The sequence below is a fragment of the Centroberyx affinis genome, unplaced genomic scaffold (assembly GCF_046629955.1).
Source record: "Centroberyx affinis isolate AG114_WGS23_722 - 3 ecotype Tasmania unplaced genomic scaffold, CSIRO-AGI_Caff_v1 ptg001712l_1, whole genome shotgun sequence".
In the NCBI taxonomy this organism is placed as follows: Eukaryota; Metazoa; Chordata; class Actinopteri; order Beryciformes; family Berycidae; genus Centroberyx; species Centroberyx affinis.
The window spans coordinates 84,557-103,023 of NW_027280123.1; the positions used below are offsets into that span (position 1 = coordinate 84,557).

General features: G+C 42.6%; 2 protein-coding genes across 2 annotated transcripts in view; both read left to right on the top strand.

Annotated features, from left to right (window-relative positions):
- Window positions 1-218: 218 nt before the first annotated feature.
- Window positions 219-10,175, top strand: tmem44 (transmembrane protein 44). Its single transcript, XM_071528713.1, has 10 exons — window positions 219-403; window positions 484-610; window positions 697-787; window positions 1,018-1,196; window positions 1,609-1,695; window positions 1,824-1,994; window positions 3,268-3,405; window positions 3,774-3,842; window positions 3,948-4,091; window positions 9,930-10,175. Exons 1-10 carry the CDS (start codon window positions 219-221, stop codon window positions 10,119-10,121), a joined length of 1,383 nt encoding a protein of 460 aa, XP_071384814.1. The 3' UTR covers window positions 10,122-10,175.
- A 2,331-nt stretch (window positions 10,176-12,506) lies between these two features.
- Window positions 12,507-18,467, top strand: part of atp13a3 (ATPase 13A3) — a 48,890-nt gene continuing 42,929 nt past the window's right edge. The window contains exon 1 of the mRNA XM_071528706.1: window positions 12,507-12,633. The gene's annotated coding sequence lies outside the window, so the exon portion shown is untranslated. The remainder of the gene's footprint in view (window positions 12,634-18,467) is intronic.

The window sequence follows — 18,467 nt, forward strand, 5'->3', positions numbered from 1 at the left end:
GAGCTTTAATTTCTTAAAATACATTCCTTTAATGCAATACTACCCTATCTGAAGTGTAGTGAACGCAGGTGACCCCTCCCTAAAATATGCAATCCCTTTCACCGTCTCCTCCGTGCCTCAGGCGGACAGTGTGCACCTGTGCTCGGCTGCGCATTTGAATATGTGGTTCATGGATTGGTTTTACTATTATCAACACGGAATTTAGACTTATTTACAATATGGAGGGGCATACATTGATCTCGGACGGACAGAGCAGAGGAAGCACCAACATTTTTCTCTCTGGTCTGATTTCTTTTTGCGTGGATTCGGTCTCCACCTGTTTATCTCCCGCAGCGGACAAACTTTGCGTCCCCATCGGCCTCAGCGCTCTGTCTGCGCTGCTTTTACTGCTATCATGTCTTGTGTAAGTAGTTTTCGGTGCAGCATTCGCTAAAGTAGTTTCTTTCAGCGGGCTTGGCAGTAAACCCATGTTATGTATTGAAGGCTCATGTATCAGAGGTGCAAATTTCGGGGAGAAAATCCAGGAGAAGCGGCGACTTCTTTCTATTGCTTCCTCGGGAACCTGTGCAGCACCATTGGAGCCATTCTGTCCAGGCAGCTGGATATTCAGGTAACAGTGTAACCCCATGGCATCCACAGATCAGGTTTTGCAGGCAGTAACGTCCTCTAACTCCTATATACACCTCCTGTCTATAGATTTTAATGGGTGCCTTTGCTGCTGGTGTGGATGTTGTGAATTTCATTTCCATCTTCTTCCCAATTTGCCTGTGCTGGAACTCAAAAGCAGGTAAGGAGAGATAAATGCCATAAAGCAGTGTAATGGAATCAAACAAGTACAGTTAAGTCTTCAGCACAGATGTCTAATTGTAACAGGACTTGATCTTGGCACACAGTTGGCCAAACCTAGTAGGCAAAACAGTAAACTGACATATAACTTATCTAAAAAGTCCTTCAGATAACCAAACAAATGAACAGGAGCTGCGGCTGAGCTGCAGTAGCTCGGTAACATGTTTCCAGTGTGTTCTCCCTCAGATCGGAGGCTGAGGATGATGAGGAGGCGCAGGAGGCAGCACCTCCTGGCAGTGTGTGTGCTGATGGTGTTGGGCGGAGGCTTCCTGACTTCCAGGGTCGAAGTCGGCCCCCGCCCAGCAGTGCGGCCTGTCTCTGGGAGGAGAATGCTGCGTGTCCCCCTCCAAGTAAGCAGCACATATCAACTCTATGGCTAGTTGGAGTTTTATTTTATGACCCAGACAGTGGACAGGAGGTTAATCTGGTTGCACAGACAAATAGATTTGCATTTGGATACTTTCCCTGTAATTTCCATAATTGTGTGTAATGACAAATGGAGCGCATCCTATATCCACTTTTACACTTTACTCACACTTGACAGTATCGACCTGTGCTTGAACTGTGTGTGTTTACTGCCTATTGCATTACTGCTGATGATTTTCATGTGGTGCTGTACACTTTTAAATAGTGAATTGTTCATGATTTCATCTTACATTTCCTTCAGGTTTTGTAATCTAATCTTAACTTTGGTCAATCCCTCTCTTCATTGTTGTTGTATCTAAACATTGTAACAGCTGAATGCTGTGTGTCCTCTAACAGGACAACACTGAAATCCTGGGGTACATACTTGGCCTGCTCTCCTTTGTCATAGCCTGTACCTCCAAGTTCCCTGCGCTCTCCAGAGCAGTAAGTGACGCGCATGTGCGATTTGTTGTCAAAGCAACACTACTCCCTGCTCTTACTACTGTCCCAACATAGACTTTTCATAAACCGTTACATCCTTAAAGGGAATAATGTTTATATTTATCCTCCAGCGCAGAACAGACATGGTGGCGGTTGCTCCTGTGCTCTCTGCAGTGCTGTGCTCACTGGCCGGCGCCCTCTACGCCTCCGCCATCCTGCTCTACCACACTCAGATGGAGTTTGTTGTAAAAGCCATGCCTTGGCTGCTGTCAGCAATATGCTGTGCCGCCCTGGACCTTCTTGTATCCTTCACAAGCTTCAAATGTGGACGTGTTAAGTGAGTAAAGCTCCCAGTAACACTGTCAAGTTTAGGGGTTCAGTTCCCTCCCTAATCATCAATGCACTCATAGTTCTGTAAGTTGCTTTGCATAAAAGCATCTGCGGGAGAAAAACCTTCAGGTGGGCCAGATGTCGTCAGGTCTTCAACCACACGTCTTCAATCTCATTAAAAAATAATTCAAACAAATGCAATAGAGTTCAATATGATAGAGTTTACTGACAAATCAAGTTCAGACAACCCGAGCTGGTTCCATGGAAGCAACTGAATCTAAATATATAAAACCATTTTTTATATACCTTACTACGCCCCACCTTTTGGGGGCCTTAACACAGATACCTCCTTCTGACAAAAGTATCCAACTTTCCTGCATTCTCAGACACCATGTATTCAATTGCTGCCTTCTCCTTTCCTCCAGAAACAATGGTATCAGCCTAACCTTGAACACTGATTAAAAAATGACTGTATTTGCCATGTCATTAAAAATAAAACTTATTCTTGCTACACACTCTTCACTAAATCAAGACATTATGTGCTTATTCACTTCTACTCCTTTGTGCTGAGTATTATACTGATTATACATTTGCAGGCCTTCATGGGCCTTCATGTGAGTTAAAATCTCCCACACATCCACCAATAAATATTCATTCCTACTCTCTATCGCCAACTGATATAACACAACAGTGATTCAACCTATATCCAGTTCATGAAAGCTTTAACATTTGCTGTTCGAAACAGTGTCTGGTAGCTCTTTACAGGACAAAATCCTCTGGCAGGCAAGAAGTGATGCATTTTACATGTCTGGTTTCTTTGGAATAAATAGAAGAAGAACTGGGTAGTTAGCATGAGCAGTGATAGCCAGGCTTCCACCGCCGGGGAGAGGCCCCTGGCTCCAGCCTGCCCTCCAGCTCACTTCCACCCCAATTGACAGCCCCTGCTTATAGCCACCATGGCTGAACAGACAAATAAAGAGCGCCACCTACAGAAAGTCAAACTTCATCAACAGAAAATCCAAGCTTTGCCCACACTGTTTGATTGACAGGTGATCTCTGGGAAGCGCAGTGCAGAAACACCACAGCAATGAGCGCTTAGCAACAAAGATGTTGCAGATTACCACTAAAATACAGGACTAGTATACAATACAATTGGATTCAGATCATCTGTTGGATGGCTTGAAGTATCGTCTCCCTGCTTCTAGACCGGTTGTGATATGTTGACCTTTAACCCTGCCTTGTCAGATTCTAGTCACCTATTGGTGCAGGAGAGGAGCCAGGCCGCGTCCTAAGAGGTTTTGTCCAGACACAGAGAGCCTCTTAGGGGACTCAGGCCCCCCCACTAAGGACGGTCCTGCCATGAAGAGACAAAGGAAACAGCAAGTAGGTTAATTAGTAGAGATGAAAGTAATCTTTTCTACCTCGCGTCTTGGGTCTTATTTCCTTTCCTAGCCCTTATCTGTTGTACAAGAATATTTTGTTACATCTATTGTCTGGACGATATGACTGACAATTTCACGTTTAAGTTGCTTTTAAAGTTGACAGTGTAGGAGTTTGAGCTTATTCCACTGTTTCACTCAAATTACTCTGGATAAGAGTGTCAGCTTAAATGTAAATAAAAGTAAAAAGTATTCAGGCATTGCTCTGCAAGATTTGACTCATGTGTCTGTTTATTAAGTTATGCAGGCTAATAATTCTCCATCTTCTCATCTTGGGTTTGAACATGGTACTGTTCAATCTTCGTGTGAAAGAAGAAAAACATCAAGAAAATGACTGAGATGGGCCATTATATGGATGTCAGTGTTCAACCTGCAAGAAAAGTAAGCAAAGCATCTGTTGTTGCACAAACTCTAATAAACAGCAGTGTCCTCTTGATATGAGAGCTACTCTGTATTTTATCTTCTTGAATTTGGTTGTGTTCCCAGGTGAGCCTACAGGAGGTGACGGTGTCCAGGGAGGAGGCGGTGGAGCAGCAGCCTCTGAAGGGGACGGTGAGAATGGTCCGACTCGACGGGCTCTGCTCCTTAGATTCCTCCTATGACTCCTCAACTGTCAGCTCCGATCTGGAGGTACGCAATCAAATAGTTCTATTGGTGACCAGTAGGAACAATAAAGTTACATTTTCAAACTGGAAATGAGTAAGTTAACTAATTAGAGCAGATATTCAACAGAAACGTCTAGTGAATGGGTAATATATCACCATGCAAAATGCTCTAATAATAATACTGCTTTGTTGTTTCTTTGTTGGCTTGAGAATGAAATATCTTGAGATTCCAGTTACTCACTCATAGCACCGTCCTCTATCACTGAGCAGTTGAAAAAGTGTTAGAAAGTGAGTTTTGAAAGCAATAATCTCAGACATATTGAAGTAATCATTGAGTCATTGGTATTGATCAACAGCCCTATCAACCTCTCAGATATATTATGGTTATTTTGTGCTGTGGGGCAGTAAAAACTTTAAAGTGATATTTCACTTTAGTAGAATATTTTTTTTCACTGCACATACCTTTATTTGAGTTCCCCATCAATGAATCACCAGTATTTGCTCCTCAAATCTCCACCTCCATTTCATCAGTTACCATTGTCTTGAAATTGTCAAGAAAGCACATCTGAAATGTATAACATCTTATTCTGCATCCGCTGCCGTATTTTACAAGTCAGAACAGTTTTGCCATTTTGCGCTTGTGGATGTTGAACAGCGATCCACAGACCCACTGCTCCTGAGGTACTAATAAAGGCATGAGCTGTGAGTCCCACAGTGCGCCACTAGGTGGTGATAGCATGTTGGCATCTTGGAAGAAGGTGGTGCAAGGCTGCTATGAAAGGATGGATATACAGTATAACTGGATGTATGACTGATGTAAACTTGTGTAATGTCACCTTGTGTGAACTGGTGTGATGAGTCGAACCCCTTGATTTACTGCCTTTTGATAGGCCTATGGAAGTTGACTAAGAGTCAAATCGTCAGGAGCTGTGCTGGCTCTGATAAATGTTTGACAAATCGGAGGAATTTGCTGGGGGGTTTTTCCCCCTGTTGCATAATCTAGTGGTTCTCAAAGTTTTTGGCTCATGACCCCCATCACAGGCTGCACATGCAGAGTGGTGAACAGTTCAACCAAAAAACGATTTTCCCTTTTGAGGTCGTTCATTTGATTAACAGAGGAGGCCGAGAGGCTGAGAACTATTCAGTGTTTCACAAGAAAAAAGCAAAATCAGAAAAATTACACAATAATACATTTGTATAGTAGAAATATGTTTTATTCCTAGCCCATAAATCGTCTCACAACCTCCCAAAATGATCTCCTAACCACCACTTTGTGAACCACTGGCATAATCCAAGAAGATGCTGTATGACTATCTTGGACTGCAGTGAAAGTGGATGCCCATCGTCCTTCTTTATGATATTTTCCAAAGTCATTCTCAAGTGATGATTGTAGAATAAAATACTTGAGGCATTACTGAACCCGTATGTTCAGTAATGCCCAAGTTATTGTGAAGAATGCAGCCTTGGTAGAGCACCATCTGCAACTGTAACAGTCGAGACAGTGGAATGCTGCACACCAAGCTTATGTGTGCTTTTAATGCATCAGGGAAATAAGTTCGGCAGTCGCCTGAGGTTCTTCCAAGCAGGCAGTAGTCAACGTATTCTTTAAGGATCAGTCTAACTCCTCCTCCTAGCCAGAATAGTATGTTATCTAGAAGCTATAAATTAAACGAACATGCTGTACACAAGAGTCCTTTACGGAAAACAAAAGGCACACATACAGATAAGAGACAGTAAAACTAGGGGAAAAGGATCAAGAGATTGTAAAGCACATAACAACCAGACTCAGAGAGGGAGAGAGAGAGAGAGAGAAAGAGATACAGAGAGAATATACTGTATGTGCCTGTGTGTCCATACATGTTGTTTGGGAGTGGATATGAGGGTACCAGGTAACACCAGGGCAGGATGCAGAATGCAAGTAAGTGAATGACAGACTGGGGAAATAGAAGAAGGGAAAAGATTAAGCAGGTAAATAAATACCTTCAAGTACATTTTGTGAATTCACGTCTTGAGCCGGAAACATAAACCCTATTCTGATGTCAGGATTTTCATTAATTCTACCTCATATCTCGTTCACAAGAAAGCGTTTTTTCAGCCAGCAGTCCGGAAGTGTTGTTTTGACCTTAGTGACTCTCTACACTCATTCAGACTCTGATAATAAATCACGAGGAAGTGCTTAGATATACTTGTTTAAGAATGCATGATTTTGTGTGTGTGTGTGTGTATTGTGTGTGTGTGTGTGTGTGTGTGTGTTGGCGGGGGGGAGGGGTTGATGGGGGAAGACTGAATGCAAGTCTGTGTGTGTGCATATGGGTGTGTCGGTGTGGGATGAGAGAGAATGCATGTGTCTTTATGAAAAGAATGTGTGTATGTGTGTGCATATCTGTGTGTGTACAGGGGAACAAGGCTTCGCATGAGAAACAGGCTTTGCGTCGCATCAGTCAACAGTGATTTCAGTTCAGCGGGGTGTGGCTCGATCCTGCAGGCTACAATTGGGGCCCTGCATCATATTTATGTAGTTAAATGATGTTTGTTTGACATGAGAGCTCACGTATATATAATTTTCTCTCCTCATAAAGGCGTAGTGTGCAGGGAGAGTGAAAGTTTTTTTTCCCTTTCCAGGCTGTGACACTCGCAGCCACAGGATAAACCTCCCTCGCAGAAAGCCAAGTCATGGAGGATGTCATTTAATCAGAAACAAAGGCAAATGGTGTGAGTGCAAACAATTGGAACTTGATACTATTCACCAAGCAGGAAAAAGCAAATGGCGTGACCCTCCCTCAGCTCAGTCAGTGTGTTTGAGAACAGCGAGGGCCCCAACAAATGTTCAAAATGTACTGTACGCTGTACGCCTGTTCAGACAGGCTGTGCTGTTCTTTGTTGGTGGTAAAAGATACAATTTTATTCGGCTAGACAGATATAGTCTGAGGCAGTGATTCTCAACCTGTTTCATATCAAGGACCCCTAATTTAGTACACATTAGTGCCACAGACCCCCATTTGATGAGATTTTGTCTCTTGGACCCAAATCTAAGAATATTGTTATTGTTAGATATGATTTTGTCCAGAATTCCATGATTATCTGTTGCAGTGAAACTATGGCCAACATAGTCATTCTTCTGCATTCCCTAATTGTGTTAACGTCTTGTAAATGAACAGTGAAGTTTAACAACTCATCAATTTGCTGGGGACCCTCTGGAACTCCATCGAGGACCCCTGGTGGTCCCCGGACCCCACGTTGAGAACCACTGGTCTAAGGTGTTCTCATCACATCTTTATATTTTGTGCTTGTAGCTGATGCTCGTATCCAGAGTGCCTTAAAATGAGTTTGCAGGTAAGGGTCCAGGATGCTTCAGCGAGACACACAGACTGTTGTGGGAATCAAACCTGTGACATTTTGGTTATGAGATGATGTCTCTAAGGCTGGGGACACACTACAAGACTTGTAACATCCCAACCGAATTTGAATACGCATTGCATCACACACATAACGATTTCACAGATTTTGTTTGTCTCTCAGTTGTAAATATGCTCACATTAGATGATTAGGCAAGGTCGGGGGTATCACACATAAAACAATATAACTGAGATTATCCTGCTAACTCCTTAAACGTCACTGACATCAGGACCTTTAATTTCAGTATAATAATATACTTCAGCAAGCATTCATAGTTTACACCACTGAGTATAGCAGGATAATCCATGAATTATCTGATTCTCTCCCAGATTCCATGTGTACCTTTAACAATGTCTTTTAAGGACAGTACTGCACGTTCTTTGTAAGATAAGATAAGATAAGATAAGGTAGCACTTTATTGATCCCCTTGCGGAAATTCAGGTGCCACAGCAACAATTGGCGGACAATGCCAAGGAAGTCAAGTATATTTCAAGTATATAGAAAGGTAATAGAAGAAATAGTTACCAAAATAAAATTAAGGTAATGTACATAATATACATTACCTATGGGGCTAGGTTCCAGGGTGGGAGTCTGGGGTCTGGGGTCTGGGGTCTGGGGTCTGGGGTCGGGGGGGTGGGGGGTTGGCAGCACCTCTCTCAACACTGCTAGTTTACTTTTAAGTCTTTTATCTTTTGTATCTCTTGTCTGTACTTTTGCACTTTTTAATTGTAAATCTTTTACCTTTACTGTATTTTTATCACCCTGTAAAGCACTTTGAATTGCCCCAGTGTATGAAATGTGCTATACAAATAAAGCTGCCTTGCCTTGCCTTGCTGCAGGCTTCCCAGCGCACGCCTTGAGCACCCTGTTTTGTTTTGTTTTTTGGTCTTTTTTTTTTTGTTGTATTCATGTGATTACTCTGTTGGGAAATGAATGAATGAATGAAATATGAATAAAAAAAGGACCTTTAATTTCGCAGGAATTTGCCTCATTCAACATGAATCAGTGTGTATTAATATACACAGATTTGTCTGTCCCTTGCAATTGTCAGGATGGACAAATCTGGTGTAAATCAGCCTGATAATCCTCTAATGCAAAGATAAGCAACTGTGCACCATGAAGTGCCGAGAGTCTGCCGGTTTTCATTCCAAGCAAAGACAGCAGCTGATTTCAATGATTAGCACACCTTCAACCAGAGAGGAAGAACTAATCAGTGAAATCAGCTGCTATTGTGTTTGGTTGGAATGAAAACCTGCAGACTCTTGGGCGTCGTGGCACATGATTGGGAATCACTGCTCTAAGCAATAGGCCAGCCTAAAAGCCCATCCCACAGGTTCCTAGTTAGAATTAACAGAGGCTTGGGGATATAATGGAGAGATGGTTCCTGTAAAAGTTGACTTGAGTGTTTAATGTTTAATCTCTAATACTCAGAAGTCAAAATGCACTCAGGACAGTCTTTGAAAACTACCACACTTGTTTTATTATTATTATGCACAAACCCAGAGGGCATCCAACTGTGAAACTTTTTAACACAGTTGAGGATACAGGAATGTGTGAGGAATGTATTGTGCTAGTGAATAGTTCTAGGAGCATTCGCATTGAAGATGAATTCAAATCTTGGTTGCTTTGCATATCGGCATAATTGCTTTTGCATCGAGATCCCACGAGAAAACGACAAGGCCTTTTGCAATTTGCCGCCTGCTTGCCTAAACGGAGCAGTCACAACTCTCTGCTACCAGACCGCTGCTTGGAATGTCTATTGTATTGTGTGTTTCTTGCTCATTTCTGCTGAGCGCTGGTTCTTCGCTGGGTTGAGGCTGAAGCGGAGGTGAGGGGGAGGGAGAGGGGGAGGGGTCGAGGGGGGGGTTGTTTGAGATTTGCATTGTGGCTCGATTGTTCTGCTGTTAAAGATCTTTGATTAAAGACCAACATTGGGTTGGGCCTGTCTGCCTAGGAAGCAGAGCAAAATGGTTGCCTCGTCTATAGGGGATTGGCACTGGCCTCTGCTATTTTGGGAGATGTTTACGGTCTCCTGTGTGATGCCTGCCGGCCAGGGACTCGCCTCCATGCTTGGACACTTAGGCATTTAGCTGATGCTCTTATGAAAAATGACTTTAACTCATTGTAACAATAGAATAAACTTTAATTCCCAGATAACTAACATTTACTAACAACCAATGGTAAGGGGGCAAGGATCAGAGCCTCAGCAATAGATGTAATAAAGACAGATGGAGAAGAAGTGCTAAATAATGTGAAAGAGAAGAAGCACTAGGTAAAGAAGAATTGAGAGAAAGGGTATTTATTTTATTATTGGTGAACAATGTGGGACTGCTGGAGGACAATGTAGGTGGGACTGTAAAGTAGGAGGTGTGACGACTCTGTATATAAGCATGTGATAGAAAATGACGATCATAATGTTTTCTCCGTAACGCTCCCTGACAGTATCTTGACCTGTCCTATATTCCAGTGGGATTTCGAAGAGGCGAACGCACAGTGGAGCGAACCGCCAGCTAAACAAGAGAAAGGGGAAGAGTTTCCTTTGCAAGAGTGGCCAAAGAACCCAAAACCCTTCAGCATCTGCACCACGTCCGGACTCCCAGAGAAGACTGTGTCCGGCAGAGAAGTGGGTGAGAGCTGCTCTGCTGCAGGCATGGCTTAGATGACAAGGAAAGGAAAGCGATCTTGTGTTTATGACCTACACTTGGTACGTGAATTTGTAAGGCAATAAAAACTGCAAACACTGACCAGTCATCTGTCTTGTTTTACTGCACCATGTTGTATCGCGTGTGTGTAATATATCTCATTGTGCCGTCACCCCATCTGACCGGTGTTGCTGAAATATCATTGACCCTTGCAGCGCTTTTGTTTCATCACAGACTGAATGCCCTACCTTGTCTCCGTCTTGTGATTCTCGAATGCAGTTACTGTCAACACTCCTGCAGATGTCGGGGCCCTCCTTTGCAGACAGCTTTCCTGTAATGTCTATACATCACAAATTCAATGGATGACACTCAAACCCCTTATCGGCCCGGCTGCTTAGCCTACATCGAGCCCCCTGAACACCGAGATCCATTCGGGATGTGTAACAAACACCTCCCCTCATAAAACAATATTGCTCCCCGGGCTGCCTTGCGAGGTTATTGGGTCACATCCTGTATTTTGCTAGTCAGCCTGGGTTATCAGGGCTGGACTGGGAAAAGGGCCGGCGGAGCAGATAAGCGCCAGACTAGACGACCGGGTCTCCTCCGTCCCCTCCATCATCCCTCAGTCCTCCGTCCATCTGCCCGCTCCGCGTCTTCAGACGGTGGTGCCAGAGCAGCAGAACAGGGCGTTTTTTAACTGATGGGCACCGAAGGGACTTCCCTCAACTCTGATAATGGGACAATACACAGATTAGAGCAATGTCGCGAACCACATTCTTCTCCTCCCTGTTACATTTCCTCTGGTGACATGTCTGACTGAGACAAATGACTGGGAAACAAGTAATGAGCGGTAACTAAGCAATTGCTGATACCCGCACAAGAAATTCATGATATTTAACCCCTCGTTTAGCCTGTGAACATGACCCGAAGGGGCAAATATCTTTGACATCTATAATTCAGTCATTGCTTCATACATCTTTATTTCTCTCTTGTTTTGCCTGTAATACATTTTGGCATGTCAGCTTTAATTTGCAAGGCAGAAGCCAAGCTCTTTGGATGTTAAACGTGGGATGTAACTTCAATTGTAGAGAAACCGTAATGAATAGCCTCCTGCGGTGCTTACTACTGCTTGGGCCAATATAATGTGGCTGATGGGTAAAGAAAACTCATGCCGTGCATTTTGGTAAAGTCTGAAAATAGATGCTTAGATGCTTTATAAGGTGATTAATGAGCAATATTATGCCAATTTGGCTGGTGCTCATGTTGCAAAATATGTATAATCAATAGACCTACATTCACATTTTTTTATAATAGACTTTTTTGTTTGGTTGTTCAAAACAAGTACTCAAAATAACTTCATATGTTTGCAACCATCTTGGACATAAACCAACATGTCATTGCTTTTCACTTTTATATTTTTGACAGATTGTAAAAACAAAAAGCCTCAGGAAAAAAAACAACTGAGTGACATGTTTGCACCCTGTTGCACCCTGATGTCCTCTGATGTCATGATGAATGCTGAGCAAGCATTGCCCTGTCTCTGGGCCTCATCTCTGTCCCTTCTGAGACTGGGCCAAATGAAAACAAACTGTCCTGTCCCATATAATTAGGTGGAATTCTGTTTGCACAAGTGACGAAGAGCAAGGATTAGGACATCTGAAGCATCAGTGGCGAATGGGCCTTTTTGTTTTTCTTGGCCTGTGCGTCAGTGATCGCTCCACTGCAGATGGCATGGAAGATGCTCGTTGCATTGAAGCCCCTCTGAATGAGCCTGCAGGACATTTTGTTCACCTTGCAAGTTGGCCATAGAAGGGGGAGGAGGGAGTGGGACATGTCAGGTGTCATGCAATATCTGTGAGAGCAGTGTATATCTAAAAGAAGAGTGTTTCAGTGTTTCAGCACCTCTTGTTTTCCTTTGAAAGCAAGATCTGCACGCTGCTGAACAGTGAGGGGAAGCAAAATCTCATTCAGGCAGTGTTAATTTATTCTGATACCATGCCATTTAGATCTCTGAAGAGGTGGGCCATCATAAATATTCATTCCCAACGCTGGAAGCTGGGTTGCAGAGCTTGGATCACATGGATTTGTATATAGATTATGAGCAGATGGTATTATGCATGATGCCTATGACCCAGATTGGAAAAACAGTCATGTGCTGCCATTAGCCTGCCTGGCGCATGAACAGAGCTAAGAGTGAGAGAGTGAATGAGAATAGAGATGTCCCCCTTATAATAATATTTATTCTAAGCAGACTAGGCACGCTATTCACCTTGCGTAGGTCCTCCTCTGATGTCACGGCGTGTCACTTCCTGCCGTCAGACAGCCAGTTCAGGCCAGTTCACCGCTCACTCATTCTGTTTCACTGAGCTGTCAACACACAACACCTTCCCCTTTCCTTGTGTGTAGCGAGCACATTTTTCTATCAAACCTAGTCCGATTTTTTCTTCAACGACGTTTTGCTTCAGATAACGGCTGCTTTCGTCTCACTATGACTCGTAGGTGATCTTCAAAGTGTCCGGGTGGTTCTGGGTGAGTGTCTTATTCTGAAAATGTTGCGGTTTGTCCACATCGCTGTCATCACCCATGTGTCAGTTGTTAGCTACCAGGGCTACTAGAGCTAAAGCGGTAGCTAGGCTAGCTGCTATGGGGACGTCAGCTTTCCCCGCCTGTGTAATGTAACGTAGCAAAGCTAGCTAGGGTTGCCACTGAAATATGATTTTTAATCTTCGCTCATTCCCTGCCTGCATCTGAAAGTAAGACAGTCAGAAAAACACATAGTTGTTATTAGTCAGTGACTAGTTTGCTAACAATGAAGCTTGGCTAACGTTAGCTAGCTAGCCAACAGCCAGCGAGATCTTCTTGTCTTGCGGATCAAGCTACTTCTCTGTCTGCCTGGGGATTGCAGCCATGCTTCAATACTAGCGATTTGACATGTAACGTTAGCTAGTGTTATCAGCAGAGATGTAATGTTAGTGGAGGGTAAACCTAACCTAAACTAATGCAACACATAAACTCAGCACATCCACTTTTATCTGCAGAATGATGTTTACCCACTTTTTTAGACTGATGCAGCCCTTTTACGATAAGAAAGTCCGAGCATACACCATCCAGATAGTATCGACGTGATGTAAGTTAAATGAGGATAGAAGAACGAAAATGAATGCTTTTTCTGAAACTCGAATGGTTGTTTACATTGGTGGTGGGTTGCCCTATGATGATCAGTGACTGTAGGTAATAGTTTGTTCATACTTTGAGGTTAGCTACCACTGTAATATTGGTTATATCATTTCATCACAGTGAAGAACTTTGCTGCAGAGGCTGACTGCGTGTCAAGGGGAACTGTTTGCCCAACAGACCACATCCTCTCTCACAGCTTTACCTCATTGCTTGTCACAACCTGTCAAATCTATCTGCTTTCTAATAGTAAGCAAGGATGTGTTGTAGACAAGGCTAGGTGAATTGAATCATCAGTAGCCAGGGAAATGCTGAATTTCATCACCATGCATTAATAACAGCTGTCAGAACAAAAAAACTGAAGAGAAAATACAATGGAAGCAAACCAGAGGGCTCCTTCACATGCAAAAATACTAATTTGACAACATTTGGACAGGTGCTGTCACACCTGCAGTTTATATCCCTAAATAGGATAACCTGGCACAAACTAGTAAGATATATTAAGTATAATATGTTTAGTAGGAGACTAGGGTAATTTCATCATCTTGCCATACTTGTATAAGGAATAGGCCTATATGTTTAAGAAGCCACTGCTATCCCTGTAAATGCAAATAGTACACTCTTATACAGAGAAATACACAGCCTTGGTTGGTCTGTTGCTGTTCATGTGGCTCAGGATAATAAGAATTTATTTCCAGCTGAATGACCTGGCCATTATTCAGTCAAAATATTATGGTGAGTGGTTGTTTAGCTCATGTTTTCAATTGCAGCTGAGGTAAGTTTGGATACCCGCCCCCGTTTTTCCTTCCCATTGAAAAGTTCCTGCGTGCCGCTGTAAAGTAAACTTAATGAACGCAGTCCATTGACATTTGTGGGTGTTTTTGTAGCAGATAGGATCATAAAAGCAATGAATGATTGGACAGAAAATAAGACCACGAGGAAGTGGAGGGCTATATGTTACTGTGTACATAGCTAAGTATTTGTTCTCCAAGTTTGAAACTACCCTTTCCTTCAGTTTATTTACTTTTCCTTTTGTATTGCTTTGTTTCCTTTCCCTTGCCAAAACTTTTATCTTACAGACACATATGTGCAGAGCTATTGGGTTATTTTTAGATATTGGTTTTAAAAAAGCAAGGACCAAAAAATGATTTTGGTAGACGTTGCATGCATTGTTACAGGGTTAGCCTGTGGATTTTCTTTTTCAACATAGTGTCCTTTGTTCTCTTAATTATGTTATCAGAAGTTAATGTTAAATAATAATAGCTTGGGAATTATATCCTCTGGGTCCATTGGGAGCAAAGTTCACTTAGATTTGTCCAACATAATAGGTAACAGTAAGCAACCTTGGCTTGAGCTGTCCTGTTCATATATTCACAGAGCCCATCTTGGTGCTCACTATAATAAATGAGTAATTTCAGAAGTATGATCGCAATGGACTGGCTGTGTTTTCTTTTTTCTCCTCTAGCTTGCCACAGTGAGGCTAAGGAGATGATTAGTGTGTGGCTTTTAATGAGAATGTGACCTTTTAATAGACAGGAATGATATCCACACACACTGCTGCGTTCTCCTTTGTGGTGCACGAAACCAAACCCTAAGCTTTAAAGTGCATATAAAGAAAGAAGGTGCCCACATAGACACATAAAACCTGTGTATCCTTCGACCACACAATATGTGATATATGTGCATGGGAACTTTCTCTCTTTATATGGAAGGGATCCTCCATATTAATTTTTTGACATCAATTTCGATGTCAAAAAACACTGGTACGATTAGGATCCACTGCCTGAATGAAATATTTCTCCTCTGAATGGGATCCACTCATGATATAATGGATTATTAGTGTTTTTTTTCTCATCCTCAACGGGGAAAAATGAGTCATTTGTGAAGTCGAGCACAACTGCATCCTAGTCAGAGAGACGACCAACTGGTGAGTCATCGAGCCCTCACATTTCACAAACCAGGGATAACCAGATCATGTATTGAGTTTCCATTTTCATTGACAAGTTTATTTCAAAGACTTCAAAGTTAAAACTCGATCTATGTGTGATTAAACTAGAGATCTGTTTGAGGGAATTTGTGGGTTAGAGCTCTCTATGTTCAGTAAAGCAAAAACACTCAGTGTATCAGTGAAAGAAATGTAGTCTATTTCTTTGTTTAGCGACCATAGTGGTGGATATATTGTCAAAATTCATTAGCTACTTTCACCATTTAATTACCATTCAATAGCATAAGACCTCTAAATAATGGTGAGTTGACTGCCAGAATGGCTGGTAGGGTAGACAGACTTGCTGGAAGACCAGAAGGTTTGCCAACGTTTGGATAGTGCTATTTTCCTACCTTGCATCGTAGTGCAGGCAAGTTTTTAGCCCAACTAAAGTTTTTTTTCTGGTTTCCCTTACAGGGGTTAGACTGCCTTGATAATGTAGTGCCTAATTAGGGAGATAGATATGGTACTTGATGTGAGTGGTTGGTTGCTCTCTTTTATTTAATTGGTGACAACTTGGAATTAAGTCTGCTAATAAGAGATTAGCCTGGCTGTGCTAAAACCCATCTCCATCTGCTTTTTATCTCAGTTCCTTCATTCATTTGGGCCTGTCCCAGACCGGTATAGCATAGACTTGCTGTCTATGCTCATGCTTCAGTTTTGCTACATACATATCTAAGGATTAGTTTAGAAAATCTGACTTGGGTCGGCCACCAAAGTAGTTTCTCTATTAATAAAAGATACCCTTGGTGTTATGTCTGGAGCCACATTGCCCTCTTTGAAGAGCGAGTGTAACTACTTGGTCAGTGGTCAAAAAGGTTCAGGATCATGGTCATCACAACCCCTGGTATTGAGCTTGCCCTGTTGACCTTTGAACTTTCACCCTCTCCCTGAGAGAGCTTGGGGTCCTGTCCAAACTGGAGATTTGGAAGCAGTTTAGGTTGAGTTGAAGAAGCGAGGTGCCATTGTTCCACAGGCCTTTGAGCCAATGCCTGAAGACTTTTCACAGGTGAGCTCAAAGACAGCAGCCTGTGATGGAAGGCCTGCCAGTGTTGATTCAAAGCTGGGGTGAGAAATATCCTGACATGGTGAAAGTCCCTTCAGCAGCCCCGCACTGTTTGCTCTCACAGCCCCTGAGCAGCGGTGCAGAAAGACAGATCTTTCTAGTGCCGGCCTGGCGGTTTACCTCCAACAAGACTAGGACAAACCAGAGCCCCGCATCAATGGAAGTGTGATTAAGCACTTTGGATGAAAATAGAATCGACTGTGAAATGTTACGCAATAACGCAAACCTGAGAGTAGGGTTAAGCGATTGGACGAGTACATCAGGGGTCAAAATTCCTTTGCTGATTTAAATTGCCTTGATATTTGGTGGTTTAAAATGTAGCCTAGTGCAAGACACTCAGGGTTTCCTGCAGCACTTGACGAGCATAAATAGCTGCCTTGACAAAAATACATCAGTTTGACTGTAAAACCCTAAAAAAACATCTCTTATATACACATTAAGTTGATCTGTTGACAACCTCAAATTATTTTCTTCATGCCATTGTAAACCATGACTTTTGCACTGCCTTCCTCCGTGCATTTACTGGTATACTTTGTTAACCTACAAGAAAGCTGATACAAATTAGACTTTTCAAGCCCCATGCAAACTAATTTAATGATTTATTTACCCTTGTATCGTTCAACAGAAATGGCAGACAGAAAACATTATGTGTGCATGTTATTTATTTAAGTGTTAAGGTTAGTCAGCCACTACCACCTTAACTAAGGTGCATTCACATGGGAAACTTAGCATCTGTCAACTTAACAGACAAATGTGCGTTGAAATCACCTAGGTTACGTTGTTGTGGGTGTGTCTGAGAACCTTTTGATGCAGTCTGTACAAATTTCATTGGCTGATGAAATCCGTTAGTGGATGACGTTTACCTGAGCGCCATCAACCCTGAGAGACAAATAGGCTAGTTCATTGCTATGAGAAATGTCTTGATAAAGGTCTTGTACTGAAACGACGACAGGAAATAAGACACAGCAGAAATTAATTTTGGCTAAAAATGCCATAGCAGAGCCGGGATAGAATTATGATTAATTTCCACAAGCTTCTTTAGCCATGTTTTACCCGGTATGATCGTCTTTAAACTGTGGGAGGGGCATGTTTACACACAAATTGACGGTGCGTCTTCTCTGCCTTTTCCCCGGCTGAGCTGCTCTGTGTAAAGACGACTTGAGTAGTTCATTCTGCCATGGAGGAAGATGGAGCTGGGAACCATCAAAGGCTGAACATGAGAAGTTAAATCACATGCAGAGAGGGCATATCCCATGAAGACCAGGTCTTCTCAACCATCTCACCACCAATGTCTGTACCATAACGACTTGGCAGATTGTAATTCTTGTGTTGGTTATCACCTGTACACCTCAAAATGGTTGCTTTGAAGCTTATCTATAATGCTATTCACCTTTTATTTGCTCTGATACAGATGGCGTTTCCATCTTTACTTTGATATTTAAGAAGGAGGCTTGGGCAGTGAAGGCTATTGCCAGCAAAAATGTAAACTTGAATAGTAAACTTATCTGTTGTAGCTGTCTAGATCTACCAAACCTCGCCAAGTGTAATTTTGTGCCATAAAGCAGCTCTATTAAGTAAAAATGTGGTCTAATCTCTTGGATGGTGGTATCAGCAGTTTTTCCCAGGCCGTCGAGCAATGCCACTGTTAATCCAAGAGCATGTGGCCTGACTTAGAACTCGGCACACGTTTGATCTTTCGGACTCTTGTTTTCTTCCGCCCCCTTTCCCTCCATTTTTCCCCTCTCATGGGTTTTTCCCAGGACGCAGCCCACAGTACACACACCTCTATCCAGTGTGTCATCTCAGTCCTTGTAGACCTCTTTTCCTCCTTCCCCCGCCCCCTGATCTCATCCATATTAACTCGCACTTTCTCCTGGATGGATCATAGTCACCTGTAATGTCAGCAGTTCTCCTCATTGGTTTGAGATGTAACGTTTGCATGCGTCATCTCAAAACATAGCGGTGTCTGTGATACAGTTGAGGCCTATGCTCTGGATTATCTGTAAGAACATTTTCTGCATTGACAGGTGAGTTTGGGTGAGTCATGTTTCAACGAGCTCGAATTGAGTTTGAGGTTTTAGATGAAGGGAACTTGGCTCGTTTAGCTGCGTAGTTGCTCTGTTACCTTTCACATTAAAA